The sequence below is a fragment of the Corvus hawaiiensis genome, chromosome 24 (assembly GCF_020740725.1).
Source record: "Corvus hawaiiensis isolate bCorHaw1 chromosome 24, bCorHaw1.pri.cur, whole genome shotgun sequence".
Taxonomy (NCBI): Eukaryota; Metazoa; Chordata; class Aves; order Passeriformes; family Corvidae; genus Corvus; species Corvus hawaiiensis.
This window is the reverse complement of record NC_063236.1, coordinates 1,812,511-1,833,304: the sequence shown is the minus strand read 5'-3', so window position 1 is coordinate 1,833,304 and position 20,794 is coordinate 1,812,511. Positions and strand designations below refer to the sequence as shown.

The following is a 20,794-nucleotide window of genomic DNA, read 5'->3' as shown; positions in this document are numbered from 1 at the left end:
CAGTTCCCCCAGTCCCACCTCCAATGCCCCCAGTTCCCCCAGTTCCACCTGCCCTCCCAGCTCCAGTGCTCCCAGTTCCCCCAGTCCCACCCCCTCACCCCAGTGCCCCCAGTTCCCCCAGTCCCACCCCCTCGCCCCAGTGCCCCCAGTTCCCCCAGTCCCACCCCCTCGCCCCAGTGCCTCCCACTTGCAATGAGAGGCTCTTGACGTGGGGGTGGGGGGCTGCAAGGCTGAGACCCCCCCCCGCCCCCGGCCCCTCGTTAATCCCGGGGGGGGAACGAGCCCCGGTGCCGCCGAGGCCCCGCCCACTCCCAGACAAACTCCGCCCACTCCCAGACAAGCCCCGCCCACTCCCAGACAAGCCCCGCCCCTCCCCGCAAGCCCCGCCCCTCCCCGCAAGCCCCGCCCCCTCGCCCCTTGCTCGCTGGGGGGCGGGGCCCATTTCCCGCCATTGCATCATCCCCGCGTGACCCCCCCCGCGCGCCCCCCCCGCGCGCTGGGCGGTGCCGTCCGCCCCGCCCCCGGCGCGTTCCCATTGGTTGGCGCTTCCCTGCCCGTCACGGTTCTCGCACGCCCATTGGCTGCTGCCGGCGCGAGCGTTGCGTCAGGCTCCTCTTAAAGCGGCGCGGGGCGGGGGAGGGGGCGCAGCGCGGGACGATGCGGCTGAGGATGAAGCGGGGGCAGCGAGCGGAGCGGGGCCGGGGGGAGCCGGGACCACCCAGAAAGGTGCGGGGAAGGGCGGGGGGCAACCCGGGGGCCGGCCCCGAGGGACGCTGGGGTGGGGGCGGGGGGCGCAGGCGGAGGGTATCCGCTTGTTCCCGGGGGAAAACCGGAGCGCCCGCAGCCGCCTCCGCGGGACGGTGACCCCGGGAGCGGGACGGGGTCGTGGGGTCACCGATCCTAACACCACTCCCTCGCTCCTTCCCCAGGCATCCAGGAGAAAGTGTGTCCTCGCCGACCACCACACCTGAGAGCAGGTAAGGGGACATCCCCCGCCGTACGCACACAGCCTTTGGGTCCCGGGGCCGGCTCGGGCACCGGAGGTCCCGGCCCGAGCCCCCCCCTCACTCCGTTCCCGTTCCTTTCTGCCTCCCCCAGCCCGGGCCGGGCCCGAGGTGACAATGGCGGCCGAAGGGCTGTGGGGGCCGGGCGGCCCCCCCGGCTGGGAGCTGGAGGGGTGGTACCAGGACCTGCAGGAGGTGCTGGCGGCGGAGCCCCCCGGAACCGCCCCCACCTGGGGGGCTGAGCAGGTGAGCGCGGGGCTGGGGGGGCCCGGGGGGCGCGGGGCGGGGTCCCCCATCCATCACCGTTCCTGGTCCCCGCTCTCTCCGCAGGTGGACCCGGGCCCGGGGGGCTGCGGGCTGGACGCGGCTCTGGCCGAGGAGCTGCTGGAGCTGCTGGGGCCGGAGGGCGCGGCACCAGCGGAAGCCCCGGGCGCGGCCCCCGGTGGGAGCTCCAGTGCCCTCCCAGGCCCCGCCGAGGAGGAGGAGGAGGAGGCGGCGCGGGGGGCGCGGAGGAAGCGGCGCGGCGGCCCCGGGGCTCCGCGGGACGGGGAGCGGCGGCAGCGGGACGGGGAGCGGCGGGTGCGGGAGCTGACGGCGCACAACGAGCGGCTCCGCGCCGAGATCCAGCGGCTCAGCGCCGAGGTGCAGCGCACCCGCGCCGCGCTCATCGACCGCATCGTCAACCTGCGCCGGGTGTAGGGGCAGCCCCGGGACACGGACCGAAGGTGTCAGCGCTGCCCCGCAGCCGGGGACAAGGACTCTGCTGCCCCACGGACTGGTGGGGGCAGCCCTTTGGACAGACGGACATTGTGGACAGACAAGTGGATGCAGCTTCTCCACGGTGTTGTACAGCTCTTGTCATTTATTACACACATCTAACCACAACCAGCACGGCCCGGTGTGGTCACTGGAGGCACTGGGGCCACTCTGCAGAATGTCCCAGTCTGGTTACTGGGGCTACTTCTTCCGCTTGCCCTTGGGGACTTCGGGGCTCCGGCCTTCAGCCAGTGCCAGCTGCTGCTTCAGCTCCAGCAGTTTGGCCACCTGGGCGTCCACCTGGGCCTTCTCCACCTGGGCCGCCTTCAGCTGCCTCACCAGGTTGCCCTGGACAGGTGGGGGGAAGGATTTGAAGGTGTGATGAGGCTTTGGGGGGGATTAAAGGCCTGACAGAGCCTGTGTCCCATGCCCTGTCCCCCCTCACCTGCTTGGCCACCTGCTCTGTCAGCTCCTGGATCACTTTGGGGTCACCTGGAGCTGCAGAAGTGTTGGGGGCTGGAGATGGGGCTGAGGCTGGGGGCGTCTGTTTGGCCTGGAAGAGGAAGAGATGGGGGGATAAGCCCCCCCCTCCTGTTTGGGGCAGGTGCAGCTCACCTGGGGCAGCACCAGGAGTTACCTGGGGCTCTACAGCAGCACCTTTGGACTGGGAATGAGGAGGGAAGGACGGGGGGGGGGGGGGGGGGCACCTCAGCCCCCACTCACCTGCCCTCCCCCGAAGCGCTGGCGCAGAGCTTCCACCTGCTCGGGCTCCAGCTTCTGGAACAGGGGGCTCACCTGGCGCCGGCAGGGACAGAGGAGTCACACCTGTGGGGTCAGCACCTGCCCCCCCAGCACCGGGGGTCAGGGCCTGCCCTCCCCTTCCTGAGGGTACAGCACTGGGGGCACAGGCTGCCCTTGCCCACCCCCCGGCCGTACCGTGCCCACGCGGTGTCCGGCGGGCAGGGTGCAGGTGAGGCCGGGCCCGAGGCCGCAGCGCTCCGGGGGGATGCGGAGCTGGCCCTGGATGGCGGCGCTGACCCCGGGCACGAAGGGCTGGAGCAGCGCGGCCAGAGCGGCCGCCACGTTCACTGCCACACCGGTCACCGTCCCTGCGCGCTGCCTGGGGTGGGGACACGCTCAGTGACACCTCTGTGACCCCCTCCCTGATCCCTCCCCCCGTGTCCCTGTGCCACCTTCGCTGCCGTGGTGTGCTTGGGCACCGCCTGGTGGGGGGGGACACCTCAGTGCCCTCTGTGACCCCCTGGACCCCACCCTCACCTGGTCAGTGCTTGTGGGAGGGGCCATCAGTGACACCCCCGTGCCCCGCTATTACCAGTGCCTGTGGACAGGGGCCTCTCTGTCCCCCCCCCCAGCTCCTGGCCTTGCTCCATCCCTTCCCTCTGACCCCCAGCAGTGCCAGCCCCCACCCTGACAGACCCAGGAGTGGGGACCCCTCCATGCCACCCTCTGCCCCCTCAGCTCATGGCTGTGCCCCCAATCAGTGCCATCCCCATCAGTGCCCCCTCCCTGTCCCCCCGTGCCCCCTCTGTGCCCCCTCCGTCCCCACCTGTCCCTCTCGTCGCCCTTGATGCGCTTCCAGGGCTCGTTCACCTGGATGTACTGGTTGCCGTGGCGGGAGATGCTGAGCACGCACCTGAGCGCGTCGCGGATGCTGAGGGGGCACAGGTGGGGCTGAGCACACCTGCAGGGCAGGCTCTGCCCCCCTCCCTGGGGTTTGGGACCCCCAGCACCCACCGGACTTTCTCCATCAGCTGGTGGTACTGGCGCATCTCCAAGGTGACCCGGGCCAGGAGCTGCTGGTCCTCGGCTGTGAGCACCATGGCGGGGACAGCGCCCGCGAAGAACTTGCACACGAACATGCCGGCCCTGGGGACAGGGGAGGGACAGGTGTGAGCACAGCCCGGGGACAGGTGTGAGCAAACCCTGGGAGACAGATGTGGGACCGGTGTGAGCACAGCTGGGGCCCAGCCCTCCTCCCCCCAGGTGTCCCAGCACCTGTTGATGAAGTTGCCCAGGTTGTTGAGCAGCTCCGAGTTGTTCTTGAGCAGGAGGTCGGCCCAGGAGAAGGCGCTGTCCTGGCCCTCGGGCCGCAGGTACAGCAGGTAGAAGCGCCAGACGTCGGCGGGGATCCCGGTGTCCTTGGCCATGTCCCCGAACACGCCCACGCCCCGGCTCTTGGAGAACTTCCCGTCCTCGTAGTTCAGGTACTCTGGGGGCAGGGCAGCGCCCACCGTGGGGAGCCGGCCCCTCGCAGGCAGGGAACGGCCCCAGGCACAGCACAGGGGCAGCACGGACCCCACACACCTGGGGACCCCCTACACCTGGTGACCCCCAGATCTGGGTACCACTCACAGCCAGGGACCCCCTACACCCGGGGACCCCCCAGATCTGGGTACCACTCACAGCCAGGGACCCCCTACACCCGGGGACCCCGCAGCTGGCCCATACCTGTGGCGATCAGGTGCTTCACCAGGGTGTAGTTGTCGTCAGCACCCAGGAGCGAGGAGGGGAAGACGACGCTGTGGAAAGGGACGTTGTCCTTGGCCATGAAGTTGTAGAGCTCCACCTGGCAGGTAACGGGACAGGTGGAGACGTCACCCGAGTGTCACCGAGTGTCACTGAGTGTCCCGCTCTGTCCCCACCTGTGCCGTCACCCGGCTCCTCCCACCTGCTGGGGGTTCTTCCACCACCGCTCCCACTGGTCGGTGTAGTTTGCCGTGATGGACAGGTACCCGATGGGAGCGTCGAACCACACGTAGAACACCTGGGGGAGGTGACACCTGAGCAGGTGACCCCAGCGGGGAGGGCTCAGCAGGGCCCCCCCAGGCAGAGCACCTGAGGCTGGGGGGGACCCACCTTGTCGCGGAAGCCGTCGAGGGGCACCGGGGTGCCCCAGGTGAGGTCGCGGGTGATGCAGCGCGGCTTGAGCCCATCCCGCAGCCAGGTGCGCGTGATGTGCCGGGCGTTGGCCGTCCAGTCCCCCGTGGCCAAGGTGCGCTCCAGCCAGGCCTCCAGCCGCCCCTCCAGCTGCGGGGGACACAGGTGGGACACCTGGGGTACCTGGGGGTCCCCAGCCCCACCTCAGCCCTCCCCCAGGGGCGCAGCTCACCTTGGGCAGGTCCAGGAACAGGTGCTGGGTGGGCGTCACCACCGGGGTACCACGGCAGACCTTGCACTGGGGGTTCTGAGGGAAAACGGGGGGTCCCCAACGCTGGGGGAGCAGATCCGCAAAGGTGGAGTGGGGGGCACCCAAAGGTGGGGCAAGGGGCGCTACCAGAAGTTGGAGGAGGAAGGTCCAGGGGGGGTTAGGGAGGGCTGCAAAGGTGAGGTGAACTGGGAGGTCCCCAAAGGTGGAGCTGGGGGGTCCCCAGGGGGTGCTGCCCCACCTTGAGCTCCACGGCGTTGATGAGCTTCCCGCACTTGTCACACTGGTCCCCGCGGGCCTCGGCATAGCCACAGAAGGGGCAGGTGCCCTCCACGAAGCGGTCGGCCAGGTACCGCCCGCAGCTCTCGCAGCGCAGCTGCTCCAGCGTGTCCTGCAGCAGGAACCCCCGCGCCAGCAGCCGCTGGAAGATGTCCTGGGCGATCCTGGGCAGGAACAGGAGGCCACGTTAGCCACAGGTACCCCCCCCGGGGCAGGTGGGGCTCACCTGGCCTGCTGGGGCTCACCTGGTCTGCTGGGGCGTGGTGGTGCGGCCGAAGTGGTCGAAGGAGATGCGGAACCAGGCGTAGACGTCGGCGTGCACAGCGTGGTAGCGGTCACAGAGCTCCTGCGGGCTCAGCCCCTCCTCCAGCGCCCGCGTCTCCGTGGCTGTGCCGTACTCGTCCGTGCCACACACGAACAGCGTGTTCCAGTTCCGCAGCCGGCAGTACCTGCGGGGACACACCTGGGCGTGGGCACCTGGCACAGCTGTGGGGACAGCTGTCACAGCTGCAGGGACACACCTGTCCCACCCGGGCACGGGCACCTGTCACACCCGCGCAGGTGTGCGGACAGCACAACACCCCCGAACAATCCCCTGGTCACCCCCTCGTCATCATCCGACCCCCTCCTCGGTCACCCACGGGCCCCAGGGGGTGTCCCACACCTGTCACACCTGTGCAGCCAGCACAGCCCCCCCCCAGCCCCAGGGAGGCTCCCTGCAGCCTCACCTGGCGAAGGTGTCGGCGCTGAGCACACAGCCGATGATGTTGCCCAGGTGAGGGACGTTGTTGACGTAGGGCAGCGCGCTGGTGATCAGGACGTTCCTTTCGCCCTCCACAGGTAACCTGGCGGGGAGGGGGGGTCAGAGCAGCGTCCCCCCCACCCAAACCCCCGGCGTCACCTGGGCACTCACACAGGTGTCCGTGGCTGCCGGGGTGGGGGCAGCGCCGCGGGGCCCCGGGCCCAGATGTCCACGGCGGCCGCGATGTCGTCGTCGGTCAGCATCCGCTCGGGACCCTCCTCGTCCTGCGGGGACCGGGTGAGGGGGGCTGCGCCCACCTGCTCCCCCAACCTCCCCCCCGGGGCCGGGGCCGCACCTGGGGCTCATGGCGGGGGCCCAGCTGGGCCGGGGGGTGCTGGGCCAGGTGGTCCCGGAGCTCCCGCAGCGCCTCCGGCAGCAGCGCGGCCGCGTCCCGGCACGGCTCCCACAGGGACATGGCCCGGAACCAGGAGCGCAGCACCTGCAGCTCACCTGGGCGGGGACACAGCGGCCGTGAGCGCCGGCCCCGCAGGGACCCCCCCCGCCCACCCACCGGCTCTTACTGGGCACACTGGTCTCGTCCTGGAGCACTGGGAATAGGCTGCCCCACACCACCACATCAGCGACCGAGGCGGCGTCCTGGGGGGAGACAGGCACATACTGGGGGAACTGGGCTGTACTGGGGGAGTACTGGGGGTATCAGGCGCTCTGCAGTGGAGTTGGGTACTGGGGGTGCCAGCAGCACTGGGGGAAGACTGGAATATACTGGGAGTACTGGCACTGTACTGGGAGTATCAGGCAACCTGTGCCACAGCCCGATTTGATACTGGGAGTACTGGAGACACTGGGAGGGACTGGGAGTGTGTTCTGGTCTGGGAGACACCAGGAGTACCATGTAGGAAGAACAGAGACAAACTGGGGCAGAATGGGGACACTGAGGAGGGCACTGGGTGGTGGCAGTGCCGGGTGAAGCCAGGATTGGGAGCTGCAGGGTGGCACTGGGTGGACTGGGAGGCACTGGGGGCCGTTTCCCATACAGGGCGTCAGCAGTGCCCTGCCCTCCCTCGGGAAAGCCCCTGCACAGCGTGGGGGCAGGGCTGGGGACACACCTGTCGGGCAGGTAACAGCGAGCTCAGCCCCCCGCCCAGGACCCCCACTCACCCCGGCCAGGTGCGTGGTGCCGCTGCGGGCCAGGTGCTGCTCCAGGTGAGCCAAGAGGTGCTGCAGGTCCGCGACCGCGTCCGGGCCCGCCCGGCCCTGCACCAGCCGCAGGTACAGGGCAGCGGCCACCGCCGGCTGCGGACACAGCGGGGGTCAGAGCGGGCGGGCACCGGGGGGGGGCACGGCGGGCACCGGGGGTCACTCACCTGCAGCTCGGTGGCCTCCCATTCCAGCCACTGAGTGGTGAGGTCGGTGGGCTCCTGCCCACGGCACAGGTAAAAATATCTGCGGGGGGTTAGGGGGAGGCGGGGGTCTGAGAGGGGGGTCGGGGGATAAGGGGGTGTTGGAGGAGGTTCGGGGGGAAGTTCTGGGGGGTTTGAGGGGAGGGTTTGGGGGATGAAGGGCGGGGTTTGGGGGATCCCCCACGTCCCCCGCACTCACTGGCAGATGGCGTTGGGAGAGAACAGGACGGTGCCGTTGTCCAGCTCCAGCTCCAGCCCGGGGGCCCGCGGGGGGCTCGGGAGGCCGCGCGGCCGCTCTGTGGAGCGGGAAAGGGTCAGGCCCGCGCGGGGGTCCAGAGGCCGGTCCGGGGAAGGGGGTCAGGCCCGGGAGGCGCGGGGGGGCTGTGGCCGGCCCGGTCTCACCTGCGGGGCCGCCCAGGTGCGGCCTCACGGGCGCGGGGGCGGCGGCGGCGGCCGCGAGCACCTTGAGGGCGGCGGGAGCGCCCGGCGGGACCCGGAGCCGCATGGCGGGAAAGGGGCGGGAAAGGGGCGGGGCCGGCGCGCGGGGCACGGCGGGAGTGGCCGAGGGGCGCGGAGGGGGCGTGGCCAGAGGCGTTCGCCCCGCCCCGCCCGCGCTCCCCGCCAGCCCCGCCCCAAGTCTCGCGAGAGCGCGGCCGTGATGTTGCCGTGGCAACAGGGACGCTGCTGGCAGGGCTGGGACACCGGGATGGGATGGGATGGGATGGGATGGGATGGGATGGGATCTATGGGATGGGATCCATGGGATGGGATCCATGGGATGGGATGGGATCCATGGGATGGGAGGGAATGGGATCCATGGGAGGGAATGGGATCCATGGGACCGATGGGAAGGGAGGGAATGGGATGGGATGGGAGGGAATGGGATCCATGGGATGGGCTGGGATCCATGGGCTGGGATCCAAGGGATGGGATCCATGGCATTCATGAGCTGGGATCCATGGGCTGGGATCCATGGGCTGGGATCCATGGGCTGGGGTAGGATCTATGAGCTGGGATGGGATCCATGGGCTGGGATCCATGGGCTGGGATCCATGGGATGGGATCCATGGGCTGGCATCCATGGGCTGGCATCCATGGCATCCATGGGCTGGCATCCATGGGCTGGCATCCATGGGATCCATGAGCTGGGATCCATGGGCTGGCATCCATGGGATCCATGAGCTGGGATCCATGGGCTGGCATCCATGGGATCCATGGGCTGGCATCCATGGCATCCATGGGCTGGCATCCATGGGCTGGCATCCATGGGATCCATGGGCTGGCATCCATGGCATCCATGGGCTGGCATCCATGGGCTGGCATCCATGGGATCCATGGGCTGGCATCCATGGGCTGGCATCCATGGGCTGGCATCCATGGGATCCATGGGCTGGCATCCATGGGCTGGCACGGCACAGCCGGCCCCCCACGGAGTCTCCCAGCCCCCCCTCAGGGCCCCCCAGAGCCGCTCCCGAGGCCCCGGGCGGGGCCCAGCCGGGTCCAGGGGGGGCTCCCGGGTGACCCCAAACCCGTTCTGGACCGAGTCCAATCCCGGGGTCGGAAGGGGAAGGTTGGGATTTGAACCCAAACTTTGTGAATTTAACCCACACTTCATCAACCGAACCCACATCTCCATGGATTTAACCCAAATTTCATTAATTTAACCCAAATTTTGTTACATTCAGTGGTTTTTTAAATTTCCCCCCTTTAAGGCACAACTCCCCCTCAAGTTTAACCACTTCTTTTATTTTTCCACTTAAATATTCTCTTTAAATACAGCATTGTCCTGGGAAACTGCAGAAAAGCAGGAAAAATGAATAATAGTGGGGAGAAGCTTTGGATTCACTTGGGGGCATTAAATGTGGAATTAAAACGGAAATCAAAAAGCTGAAAAATGAAATTAAAAATGGAATAGAAAAAGGAAAGAGAAAAAAAATAAAGGAGAATTAAAAGGTAATAAAAAGAGAAATGGAATTCAAAGAGAAAGAAGTGCAAGTAAAAATCAAAGAGGGCAATAAAAACAGAGAAAGGAAATAAAAACAAAACTAGAAAGGAAATAAAAATTAACTTTCAGAGGAAAGAAAAACGGAATTAAAAATCAAAGAAATCAAAAGACAAATTTTAAAAAGGCACTAAAAAATAAAGAAGGAAATCAAAACGACACTGAAAGTTCCGAAGCCGCTTTGGGGGGGCAGAGCTGCTGTTTGGGGACCCCCCTGGGGTTTTTTTGGGGGGGGGGGGGCGGTGGGGCAGTAGCACCAGCGAGGGGCCAGACCCAGGAAATCCCGTGGATCCAATGGGATGGACGGGAAAAGGCCCAAAGCCACCCGGATCCCAGCAAGGGCAGCGGGATTTGGGTGAAACCGGGATAAATCCTGGGAATTCTGCGCTTTGAGAAGCACCAGCACGGGAGCTCCAGGGGATCCCAGCCCTGGGGGGATGGGGCAGGATTTGGGGTCACCTCCCCCTCCTCCCCCAGATGGCAAAAATCCAGATTTGGACCCATTTCTGTGGGATTTGGGCACCTCCGTGGGGGGAGAATCCCGGCTCGCCCCGGACTGAGCCCCTGGGGGGGTTGGGGGTCACCGAGGCCCTGGATTGGGAACCGGCCCCTCCCCACCCCAACCCCCTTTAGCCCCCTGGGAAATCCCCCTTTTGAACCCCTTTAAGCCGCTCTGAACTCCCTTAAATCCCCCCAAACCCCTTGGAACCTCCTTTTAAAGCCCCCTGAACCCCTTTTAAACCCCTTTAAATCTTTCTAAACCCCTTTTGAACCCTCTCGAACACCAAAAAAAACCCCTCTGAACCCCCTTAAACCCCTTTGACTCTGCCAGACACCTTTAAATCTCCTCTGAAGCCCTAAAAAACCTCTGAACACCATTAAATCCCTCTGGAACCCCTCAAAAACACCCTCCGACCCCCTAAATCCCCCCTCTGGATTCCCTTTTTAGTCCCTTTCAGAACCCCTCAAACCCCTCATTTGAACCCCCCTAAACGCCCTGAACCCCCTCTTAAACTCACTTAAACCCCCTTTTGAGCCCCTAAAAAAGCCCTTTAAAGCCCCTTAGACCCCACTGAGCCCCTTAAACCCCTCTGAACCCCCTTAAAGCCCCTCATAAACCCCCCTTTAACCCCCTTCGAATGCCCATAACAATCCCTCTGATGCTCTTAAACCCCCTTAAACTCCCCTGAACCCCCTTAAACCACTCTGAACTCCTAAAAAACCCTTTCACTCCCTTTTTAAACCCTCTCAGATCCAGCTGAACCCCTTTTATTCCCCCTTAAGTCCCTCTGAACACCTTTCAACCCAAAAAAAACCCTCAACGCCCCCATAACCCCTAAAAACCCCACTTTGAACCTCCCTGAACCCCCTTTAAACCACTAAAAAACCCCTTTGAACCCCCTTAAACTCCTTTTTAAACCCTCAAGCCCCCCTGAACCTCCTTTTTACCCCCCCCCCCCCCACGGGGGGGCAGGTGACCCCCAGGAGCAGCAGGAGATCCTCAACCCCCAAAACTGGGAAAACTGCTGGAAAAGCCAACAGTTAAATCAAAAAAGTCAGGAAAATAAAGGGGTGGCAGCAGCTGGATTGGGGGATTTGGGTCCCTGTGCCCCCCCCCAGCTGATCCCGGGGTCCGGGAGCATCCAGGTGAGCAGGTCCTGAAGGCACAGAGCCAACAGGTGAGCGGATCCCAGGGGCTGGGAGTGTCCAGGCGAGCAGATCCAGGGGCACAGACCCAACCAGGCGAGCAGATCCCACAGGCTGGGAGCGTCCAGGCGAGCAGAACGCAGGATTTGGGGCCCAGACCCAGCCAGGTGAGCAGATCCCAGAATCCAAGAGCATCCAGGTGAGGAAACCCCAAGGGCACAGCCCCAACCTGGGACGGGCTGGAGAACAGGCAGCCCCACCCCACATCCCGATTCTCCCCCACTCCTGCCTCCTCCCAGGCTGGAATTTCTCCTGGCCCAGGTTGATCTCACCTGGCTGGAGCCCAAAAAAGAGGGAACAGCCCCAGAAATGACAAGTTTCACCCCAAGACAGATCCCAGAGCCTCAGGAAGGTCCGGAGCACAGGTGGGTTTTCCATGAATCCCACTCCAAGGAAGGGCTGGAAGGACCAGGTGAGTCTGGAGAACCTGAATCCATCCCAGTCTGACCAGTCTGATGCCAGGGGAGATGCCTGGAGTCAGAAGGAGCACAGGTGAGCAGGAAGCACCTGAGGAGCAGCAGGAGGAATTCCAGGTGCTCCGGGAAGCGGGGGAACATCCACAGGGATACCAGGACACCTGGGCACAGCCGCAGGGCTCTGCTCCTGCCGGCATCGCGGGGAGGCGCCGGGACGGATCCCGCGGGCTGGCGTGGCAGGTACAGGTTCTTTGGGAAGCACAGGCAGATGGGAGGCACCCGGATGGATGGAGCTCACCTGGGATGGGTGAGGAGCCAACAGAGGGATCACGGACCAGGTAGGGCAGGGCCAGGTGACATTGCTGAGCCCCCCAGGCAGGAGCAGGAGCAGCACATCCGTGGGGTAACAGGGCCACCTGGGCACACCTGCAGGGCTCTGGTCCTGCTGGCATCGGCCCACGAGCACCTGGATGCACAGAGCCCACCAGGAACGGGCCGGGATGACAGGGAGGGACAGGGGACATTCCTGCACCCTCACAATCCAAAATCCTGGTCCTTGGAGGGGGGCACTCCAACCCCTCAACAGCTGCTGGAGGGAGCTCCCAGCAAGTGAAGGAACATTCCAGAAGGTTCTGACAGGTACAGGTGGTCAATTCCAGGTGATGGAGGAGCCAATGAGGAGGTGAAGCTGGTTCAAACCCCCCAAAATTCTCCAGGTGAGTCTGGGAGCTCCGGTCTTGGGTCTCCTGTGCCAGATCCAGGTGTTTCCCAATCCATCCCAGGTAAGTGGGAGCATCACCCGGATGAAGCGGGATGGGATGCGGCCCAGGTGAAACATTCATTAAACAAACTGGAATTAGGGAAAAAAGGGGTTTTTCCCTTAAAAACAAGGAAAGCAGAGGCAGCCAGGAGGGACAGAGCTGCCACGGGAGCCAGGAGGCTGCAGCTCAGGTGAGTCCTGGCACAGGTGACCCCTGCCACGTGAGTGAAGGACTCGTGGCCCCGGGCCAGGTAAATCCTCTGTCCAGAGCAGCCCCCAGCAATTAAATAATCAATCCATGGAATAAATAACGGAGCCACAGGGCCTGAGGCCGCTCATATGGGCAGGTGGGGGTGCTCCAGGTGCTCCGCGAGATTTTGGGGTGCTCCTCCCTTGCTTGCAGCAGCGGGGACAGGTGGGACCCCCAGCTCCTTCCCGGGGGGGCTGGAGGCTGGAGCTGGGTGCTCCATGTGGCCACTCCCACCCTTGGCACCCGCCCGTGGCTCCAGCTGGCAGTAGAGCCCAGGTGCATCGGCCAGGTAAGGCTGGGAGCCCACCTGGGCCGGCTGCCCCGGGGGGTAGCACAGCACAGAAGATTCCAGCGGGAACTGGGCTGGGATGAGGATGCTGGGGCTGAGCCCAGGGCACGGGGGAGGTTTCACCTGCCAGGTGTCATCCAGGTGCTCCCCCAGCATGCAGACTCCACCCCCCTCTCCCCCAGAGCTGCTTCCAGAGTCTTCCTCAGCCTTCAGCCTCTCCAGCTCCTCGGCCGTCTGCAGGTGCAGCACTGCCCTCTCGTTCTCCGCCAGGTACTCCTGGAAGTCCTGAGTCTCAGGGGGCTGTGGGGGCGGCCAGGTGGGCCCGGGGGGTGCGGCCGCTCCCTCCTCTTCCTCCTCCTCGCGCCGGTTCTCCAGCTCCAGCTTCATCAGGGTGTGCAGGAAGTGGGTGCGGACGCGCAGGGGGTTGAACTCGATGCGCCCGGCCACGTTCCCGCAGCCATCCCGGGAGCAGCCGCACGGGAACGACGTGCGATCCACCTGGGCCACGGGGGACAGGTGTGGGACCCCCGCAGCACCCCCCTCCCCCAGGACCCAAATCCCACCCCAAAAAAATCACAGCGAGGGTTTATCCCAGCCAGGTGTCTCCATCATGCGGAATCAGCAAGAATTAACCCCAAAAAAAACCCCTTGCTCCAGGCTGTCCTGTTTTTTGGGAGAGGTGGAATGTGGGAGCGTCCAGCTGAGCCCCGACACCAACGGGTGGGACCGTCCTGGTCCCGTTCCCGATCCCCCTCGGGAATCACCTCCCACCTCAGACCCGCCCCTGGGCTCCTCCTCCGTCCCACCTGGTCCAGGTGAGCACCAAACCCTGCACTGACCAACCCTTTCACTTCCAGCTATTCCAAGGAATCAGGAATCATTCTCCAGTTTTCCAGTCCTCTGAGCATCCTGTGGATTCTGGGATGGCTCCCAAAAATCCCACCTAGCTCCAGGGCTTGAGGAACTGGAGGATTCTCAAGAATTCCTGCTTCCATTCCATTGGGAAGAGATGTGGACAGCTAGAGGATCCCACAGGATCCCCCCAGAGTCCGAACCCCAGATCCCACCTGGACAGCAGGAATTTGGCTCTGGGGTGGGCAGAGGAGTTTATCCCTTCCAGGTACGCCCAAAACACAGCCTGGAGCTGTTCCTGCTCCTTCAAGGAACACGGACACAGGAACATTCCAGCCCCTGTTGCACCACAAATCCCGGCTGCCTCACCTGGCCCCCTCTGCTCCCTCAAGGAGCAAGAACACGGGCACAGCGGGTGTGTGCCAACACCTGGCCCACCTCCAATCCCACCCGTCCCCCCTTTTCCCAGTTCACCTGGCACACCCGGCTCTCCCCACTCCTCAAGAAGCGCAGACACAGAAGCACAGGCACAAGCTCCAATCCCAATTATCCCCCCCTTTCCCAGTTCACCCAGCACTGGCTGCCCTCACCTGGCACACCTGGCTCTCCCCACTCCTCAAGGAGCACGAGCACAGAAGCACAGGCAGGGCTGGGATGGGCACGAGGAGCATTCTGCCGCCCGTGCCAGCCCGAATCCCCCGCCCTGCGCTCACCTGGCACTGGATGCCGGCCTGGCTGCAGGCGCAGGTGCGCGGCTCGCAGGTGAGGCGGCACAGGCAGCCGCACTGCTCGCGGGACAGGCGCAGCGCCCGCAGCTCCTGGCGCTCCTCGGCGTCGATCCTGCGCACGCCCGAGGCGCGGAGCAGCGCCCGGCGCCGCTTGGTGGGCAGCGGCTGCAGGTAGAAGTAATCGCCCACCTCCACCTGCCCCACGTCCAGGTCGTCGTCGGACACGTCAGCCAAGGTCAGCCCCGCAGCCTCGGCCGAGGGCACCGTCCCGTTCTGGGTCAGCTGGGCACGGGGGGCACACGTGGGGATGTGGGACCGTGGGGGTCACCTGGCTGGGTGCCCGTCCCTCCGCCCAGCTCCGAAACCCCTAAACTGAGCCTCTCCTTGTCCCTGCCAAGACCTGTCACCCCCAAACGCCACCCCAGGTGGTTCCCGCGCAGATTCTTGCTTGTAGCTCCTAAGATCCCCTCAAAGTGTTTCCCACCTGGGTTCCCCCCGCTCTGCCCCTCTTCCAACCCCACCCAGGCATGTTTCACTTCCCTCCCCCAAATCCTCAAGGGCTCTCCCACCTGCTCACCACCAAACCCACCCAGGTGTTTCCCACCTCCTCCCACCCCCAATACCTGACTCCCCCAAAATCCCCCCACAGCCACCCTCTGTCACCCCAAATCCCCCCTCCCCAGCTATTCCCCACCTGGAATCCCCCCCTGCTACCCCTCCAGGCACTCCCCACCTGAATTCCACCCTCCCTCCCCAGCTATTCCCCACCTGGATCCCCCTCTGCCACCCCAAATCCCCTCCAGGTATCCCCCCCAGCCAGCCCCTCCCAAACCCCCCCCTCACCTCCCTCCTCCTGGCGCGCAGTTTCTCCCTGCGGAGGTGCTGCCGCAGGTGCTGCCGGTGGCTCACCTGGCGCAGGTGAGCGAACTGGCTGAGGCTGTACCTGCGGGCGCGGTGGTGCCGCGGGGCCATGCCCAGGGAGCTGCCGCCGGCGCTGGGCACGCAGGTGAAGCCCTGGCGCCGGGCGAAGTAGTACACGGTGACCTGGGCGAAGCGCACGCGCTTCCCGGCCCGGCGCGCCCGCGAGCGCCGCAGGATGGACGGGGCTGCGGGCACAGAGCGGCTCAGGGGGTGGAGAGCCCCAAAGTCACCCCTATTTACCCCAAAATTACCTTAAATTCGCCGAATTTCCCCTCCGAAGTTTAAAAACGCCCCGTAATTCCCCCACCGCCCTCCCCAACCAATTCCATGAAATTTCCCCGCAAACGCTCCAAATTCCCATCCCCCAAACTCCCCTAAAATCCCTGAAATTCCCCCCAAACACTCCAAATTCCCGTCCCCCAAAATCCCTGAAATTCCCCCCAAACACTCCAAATTCCCCTCCAGGCTCCCCCCAAATTCCCATCCCCCAAACTCCCCCAAAATCCCTGAAATTCCCCCCAAGCCACCCCCCAAAATTCCAAGAAAATTCAAGCCCCACAAACTCCCCAAATAATTCCCCATGAATTCCCAGATCCCCCAAACTTTCAAAAATTCCCAGAAATTCCCCCAATTCCCCAAAAGCAAAAAATTCCTCCAAATTCCCCCATAATTAAAAAAAAAATCCCCAATTGTCCCTCAAATTAAAAAAATTACCAAAAATAAAAAAAAACCCACCAAAATTCACCAGAATTAAAAAAAAAAATCCCAAAATTCACCAGAACTTAAAAAAAAAAATCCCCAAACCCAAATCCCCAATATTTCCTAAAACCCCCCCTAAACCCCAAAAATCCTCCCCCAAAATCGCCAAACCGCCACAAAATTCCCCCACGATCCCAAAAAACTCCACAATACTCCCCCCAAATTCCCCAACACTCCCCCCCCCAAAAAAATAAAATCCGCACCACAACCCAAAAATCCTGAAATTCACTAAAATTCCCCAAAAGCAAAGAAGCCCCAAATCCCTCCAAATCCTGCCCAATTCCCCCAAATTCCTCACGCCCGGTGCTGCCGGAGCTGCCGCTGTCGCAGCTGTCGCCGCTGTCGCTCGTGGCGATCTCGTCATCCGAGGTGGAGCCGCTGGATCCCCCCGATCCCGATCCCAATCCCGATCCCGCATCCTCCAGCTTGTGCTTGATCCCGGCGCTCGGGACCGCGGCCATCGGGGCTCGGCTCGCATGGAGACCCCAGCGGGGTCGGGGACGGGACCACCCTGTGGGGAGCAGCGAGGTGTTCCGGGGGAGCCGGGATCCCTCGGGATCACCGAGGTGTTCCGGGAGAGCCGGGATCCCTCTGGAGCACCGAGGTGTTCCGGGAGAGCCGGGATCCCTTGGGATCCCTCTGGAGCACCAAGGTGTTCCGGGAGAGCCGGGATCCCTTGGGATCCCTCTGGAGCACCAAGGTGTTCCGGGGAAGCCGGGATCCCTTGGGATCCCTCTGGAGCACCGAGGTGTTCTGGGAGAGCCGGGATCCCTCAGGATCCCTCTGGATCACTGAGGTGTTCCAGGAGAGCCAGGATCCCTCCGGATCCCTCTGGATCACTGAGGTGTTCCAGGGGAGCTGGGATCCCTCGGGATCCCTCAGGATCACTGAGGTGTTCCGGGGGAGCCAGGATCCCTCGGGATCCCTCTGGATCACTGAGGTGTTCCAGGGGAGCCAGGATCCCTCCGGATCCCTCAGGATCACCGAGGTGTTCCGGGAGAGCCGGGATCCCTCGGGATCACCAGAACGGCATTCCCGGGGTGTTCTCCCCATCCTGATCCCGGAGAAATCCCCCAATCCCAACTGGAGTTGTTGTTCCAGCCCATCCCATCCCGGGCCTGCGGGAAGGAGCTGGGTGTTCATATTTCATGAGTCACGATTGCTCAGGATCACCAGGAAAAGATTCCCTGGGTTTTCCAAGAATCCCTGCCCTCCAAATCCTGGATAAATCCCGATCCCAACAGGAGTTCCCCATCCCAGCCCATCACCCAGGGGCGGGGCCTGCTGGAGGGAGGGATCTTCCCACAAACATTTGCCATCACATTCGCTCCCTCCATCCCAACTTTTCCATTCCGGATTGATTTGGGATGGAATTCACCCGAATCCAAAGGAAAAGCTTTTTTTTTATTTTATTTTTGGTTTGTTTGATTGGGGTTTTTTTGGGAAAGGCACTGCCAGATTCACCCCTGGAACATCCTGATCCCTCTCTAAAATTCCCTAAAGTTTAGAAAAAACTCAAAGAATTCCCAATCCATCAGAGATGCCAGATTGGGAATCAGCCCCCCTGGGATTTTCCTGCCCCACACCCCTTAATCCCAAAAAAGCTCAAAAAAATCCCAAATAACCCATGGTGATATTTAGGATTTGAGGGAAATTTCCAGCTCCAAGTTGGGCAAGGGAATTTTGGGACCTGATTTCCCATCTCCACATCTGGGAAAGTCCCAGAATGAACTGGGAATTCCCAACCCATGCACCGGTTTGGGGTGAAACCCAGGGGTTTGGGGTGAAACCCAGGGGTTTGGGGTGAAACCCAGGGGTTTGGGGTGGTCTTTCGGGACGGAAAGTGGGGAATCCTGGTGGTAAAGGAGGAAGGAAGGAATTGATCGATCCAAATCCCAGGAAAAGGGGACGTGGAAAACACCCCCTCCTCCTTTCCAGCACCCTAAAATTGCCAAAAAGCCTCAAATTATCCCCCAAAACCGCATTTCCATGGAAAATCAGAGATGGAGTCCAGGTGGGATCCCAGCACCTGTGCAAGGTCCATCTGGGATGGCACCTGGATCCTTCCCCGATGGATCTATCCTCATATAAAAGCCCAAATTATTCCAAATTATCCTTTTTATGGCATAAAGAAACTCTTGAAGAGTCAGAGTGAGGGGAAAAAAAGCTCAAATAAATGAAAATTCCGGGTTTCCATTTTTTCCTGGTTTTAAATTGGAAGGAATTTGAGATGAGGAAGGAAAAATGGGATCAAATGCTGAGGGATGAGCCATGGGAATCAGGGAATTCCCATTGTTTCCAGGATTAAACCTCACCAAAAGGAGTTAAGCTAAAAACATAAATTATTTTTCCCCATGTTCTGGAATCACCTTTGGAGCAAGGAACGGATCAGGAGAGTTTGGGATTCCCACAACCACAGGAGCTGATCTGGAAAACCTCCCGGCTGAAAGATGATCCAAGGGGGGTGGGGACAAGCTGGGATCTGATGGAATCAGCAGGAATTAACCCCAAAAAAACCCCCTGCTCCAGGCTGTCCCGTTTTTTTGGGAGAGGTGGAATGTGGGAATCACCCCTCGGGAATCACCTCCCACCTCAGACCCGCCCCTGGGCTCCTCCTCCGTCCCACCTGGTCCAGGTGAGCACCAAACCCTGCACTGACCAACCCTTTCACTTCCAGCTATTCCAAGGAATCAGGAATCATTCTCTGGTTTTCCAGTCCTCCGAGCATCCTGTGGATTCTGGGATGGCTCCCAAAAATCCCACCTAGCTCCAGGGCTTGAGGAACTGGAGGATTCTCAAGAATTCCTGCCTGCATTCCCCAGCCTCCAGCAGCAATTTTATTTTTTTTTTATGATAATGAGATTCCCATAAAAATCCAGAGCCAAAAATGGATCCTCTGGATGATTCCCACGGTTTTGAGGGATCAGAGGTGGCACAAGCAGGGATCCAGGATATTAAAGGATGGGAAGAGAGTGGGAATGATCCGTGAGCAGGGAAGAGTCACTCTGGGAGAGACTTGTGGGATGAGCAGAGCCCGATGGGAACGGGAACATCCCAACCCCATCCCAGTTTGGGACTGGGTGGAATTCAGATTATCCCATTGCAGCACCCTGAGCCTCCCAGGACGGTGACACAGGAACCAGGATGGAATTCCAAGTGCCCCATCCCTCTGGGATCAGGATGCCCCAGCAGGGAATCCAGCAGGAACCCACCCAGAAAGGGTCTGGGACCACCAGTGAATCCAGGTGTTAATCCAGGGCAGGAACTGGGGCAAATTAACCCAAAAATGGGATTTTGGGATGGTCACCAGGAAGATTTTGGCAGTCTGGATCCTTAAGGAATGGGTCCAGTTTTCCAATGTGTTCCCCACGGATTCGGCTCAGCAGCTGGAGGGTCCATGGATTCCCCAGGGATTTGGGTCCATCCCAGGTCATTGCTGACATTCCCAACACCCAGCTCTGGGTTTTTGGGACAAAAGGTGGAAAATTTGGGTTCCTCAGGGAAATCTGGGATACAGCTCCCACGGAGCTTCCAGCATTTATGGAACCAGCATCCCACGGAGGATCTGTCAGCCAGGCGAGCCTGGGAAGGAGGGACAGGTGTGTCCCCCCCCAGGTGGGCAGGGGGACAGAAAGGTGATCCCAAAAAAACCTCCTTGGGCCCTGTGTCCATCGCTGGACTCGAGGGATAAAGGTGGGTCCATGGAACACCTGGATCCAGAGGCCTGGGAGGGGAAGGGAACCCCGGGAAGGGGAGGCTCCTTCTCAAATACCTGGGGAGGGTCCAGTGGGGGGGAATGGAAAAGGTGATCCCACAAAACACCCCTGGACACCTGAGCAGGCCCCCCCTCCAGGTGTGACCCCCCCCCATCATCATCATCATCATCATCACTGGCAGCTTCTTGGGGACAACACAACCCCTGTGCCCCCTCCATGAGGTCCCCAAGGCCACCCACAGGGGCCAAGGCCACTCAAGGACCCCCAGTGCCCCTCTAAGGTACAGCAGAGGGGGGACCCCACCTGCCAGGACCCCCCCCCCATAGCTCCTCCCCAAATATAAAGGGGGGGCCCTATACAGCCCCTCCAGGCTCCCCATCCCCCCCACACGGGGGAGGCCCATATTTCACACAGCCCCTCCATCCATCCTCAGTCATAAGGACCCCCCTCATCCCCTACAGCCCCCCCAGCCTCAAGGCCCCCCCATATCCTCTCTGTCCTCCCATCTCCTCCACGCTCTTGGCCATAAGGCCCACCCACACCCCCCACAGCCCTCCCACCATCCCCTACAACCCCTCCAGCCATAAGGCACCCCGTGCCCTACAGGCCCTCAAGCTACAAGCCCCTCCCTCCCACATCCCCTACGGCCGCCGCCCCGCTATAAGGGCTCCCAGCTGCAAGGGCCCCCCCTCCCCTATAGCCCCCCCAGCTATAGGGCCCTCCCATCCATAATGCCCTTCATCTCCAAGCCCCCCACATATCCCCTGCTGCTCCCCCAGCTGTGAAGCCCCCCAGACCCTTTTACCCCCCCCATCTCCTATAGGTGACCGCTGCCGTAACGCCCCCCCCATCCCTTATAGCCCCCCCCCCATCCCTTAAAGCCCCCCCCGCCCCCCGGCAGGCGGAGGCCGCCCCCCCGCCCTCCTTCCAGCCCCCGGGTACACCGAGGCCTGACCCTCCCGCCCTTCCCCCGCCACTCACCGGTGCCCGGGGGGGGGTTCGGAGGAGTCGGTCCGGCGGGGCGGG

The 20,794-nt window shown here is 62.7% G+C and overlaps 3 protein-coding genes across 5 annotated transcripts; 1 reads left to right on the top strand and 2 right to left on the bottom strand.

The window, feature by feature from the left end:
• Positions 1-644: 644 nt before the first annotated feature.
• Positions 645-1,889, top strand: DDIT3 (DNA damage inducible transcript 3). Its single transcript, XM_048328237.1, has 4 exons — positions 645-726; positions 930-977; positions 1,099-1,250; positions 1,335-1,889. Exons 3-4 carry the CDS (start codon positions 1,122-1,124, stop codon positions 1,701-1,703), a joined length of 498 nt encoding a protein of 165 aa, XP_048184194.1. The 5' UTR covers positions 645-726; positions 930-977; positions 1,099-1,121; the 3' UTR covers positions 1,704-1,889.
• On the bottom strand, positions 1,831-7,873 carry MARS1 (methionyl-tRNA synthetase 1). Its single transcript, XM_048328236.1, has 21 exons — positions 7,771-7,873; positions 7,568-7,664; positions 7,333-7,411; positions 7,127-7,261; positions 6,529-6,604; positions 6,303-6,457; positions 6,119-6,231; positions 5,934-6,050; positions 5,451-5,654; positions 5,168-5,369; positions 4,891-4,965; positions 4,638-4,808; positions 4,450-4,545; positions 4,230-4,347; positions 3,777-3,990; positions 3,516-3,647; positions 3,328-3,432; positions 2,697-2,880; positions 2,484-2,555; positions 2,206-2,313; positions 1,831-2,108 (listed from the first exon to the last, which is right to left on the bottom strand). The coding sequence occupies exons 1-21, from the start codon at positions 7,871-7,873 to the stop codon at positions 1,962-1,964; spliced, it is 2,703 nt and encodes a 900-aa protein (XP_048184193.1). The 3' UTR covers positions 1,831-1,961.
• A 2,950-nt stretch (positions 7,874-10,823) lies between these two features.
• CSRNP2 (cysteine and serine rich nuclear protein 2) lies at positions 10,824-20,794 on the bottom strand. Of its 3 annotated transcripts, XR_007208155.1 has the most exons (6): positions 20,750-20,794; positions 16,351-16,563; positions 15,216-15,478; positions 14,358-14,654; positions 11,792-13,290; positions 10,824-11,548 (listed from the first exon to the last, which is right to left on the bottom strand). XR_007208155.1 is itself a non-coding variant. In XM_048328178.1 (5 exons), exons 2-5 carry the CDS (start codon positions 16,511-16,513, stop codon positions 12,589-12,591), a joined length of 1,425 nt encoding a protein of 474 aa, XP_048184135.1. In that variant the 5' UTR covers positions 16,514-16,563; positions 20,750-20,794; the 3' UTR covers positions 10,824-12,588. The 3 variants fall into 3 exon arrangements, 2 of the variants coding, with proteins under 2 accessions (XP_048184135.1, XP_048184136.1); XM_048328178.1 differs by having other exon boundaries at positions 10,824-13,290; XM_048328179.1 differs by lacking the exon at positions 20,750-20,794 and adding an exon at positions 18,422-19,886 and having other exon boundaries at positions 10,824-13,290.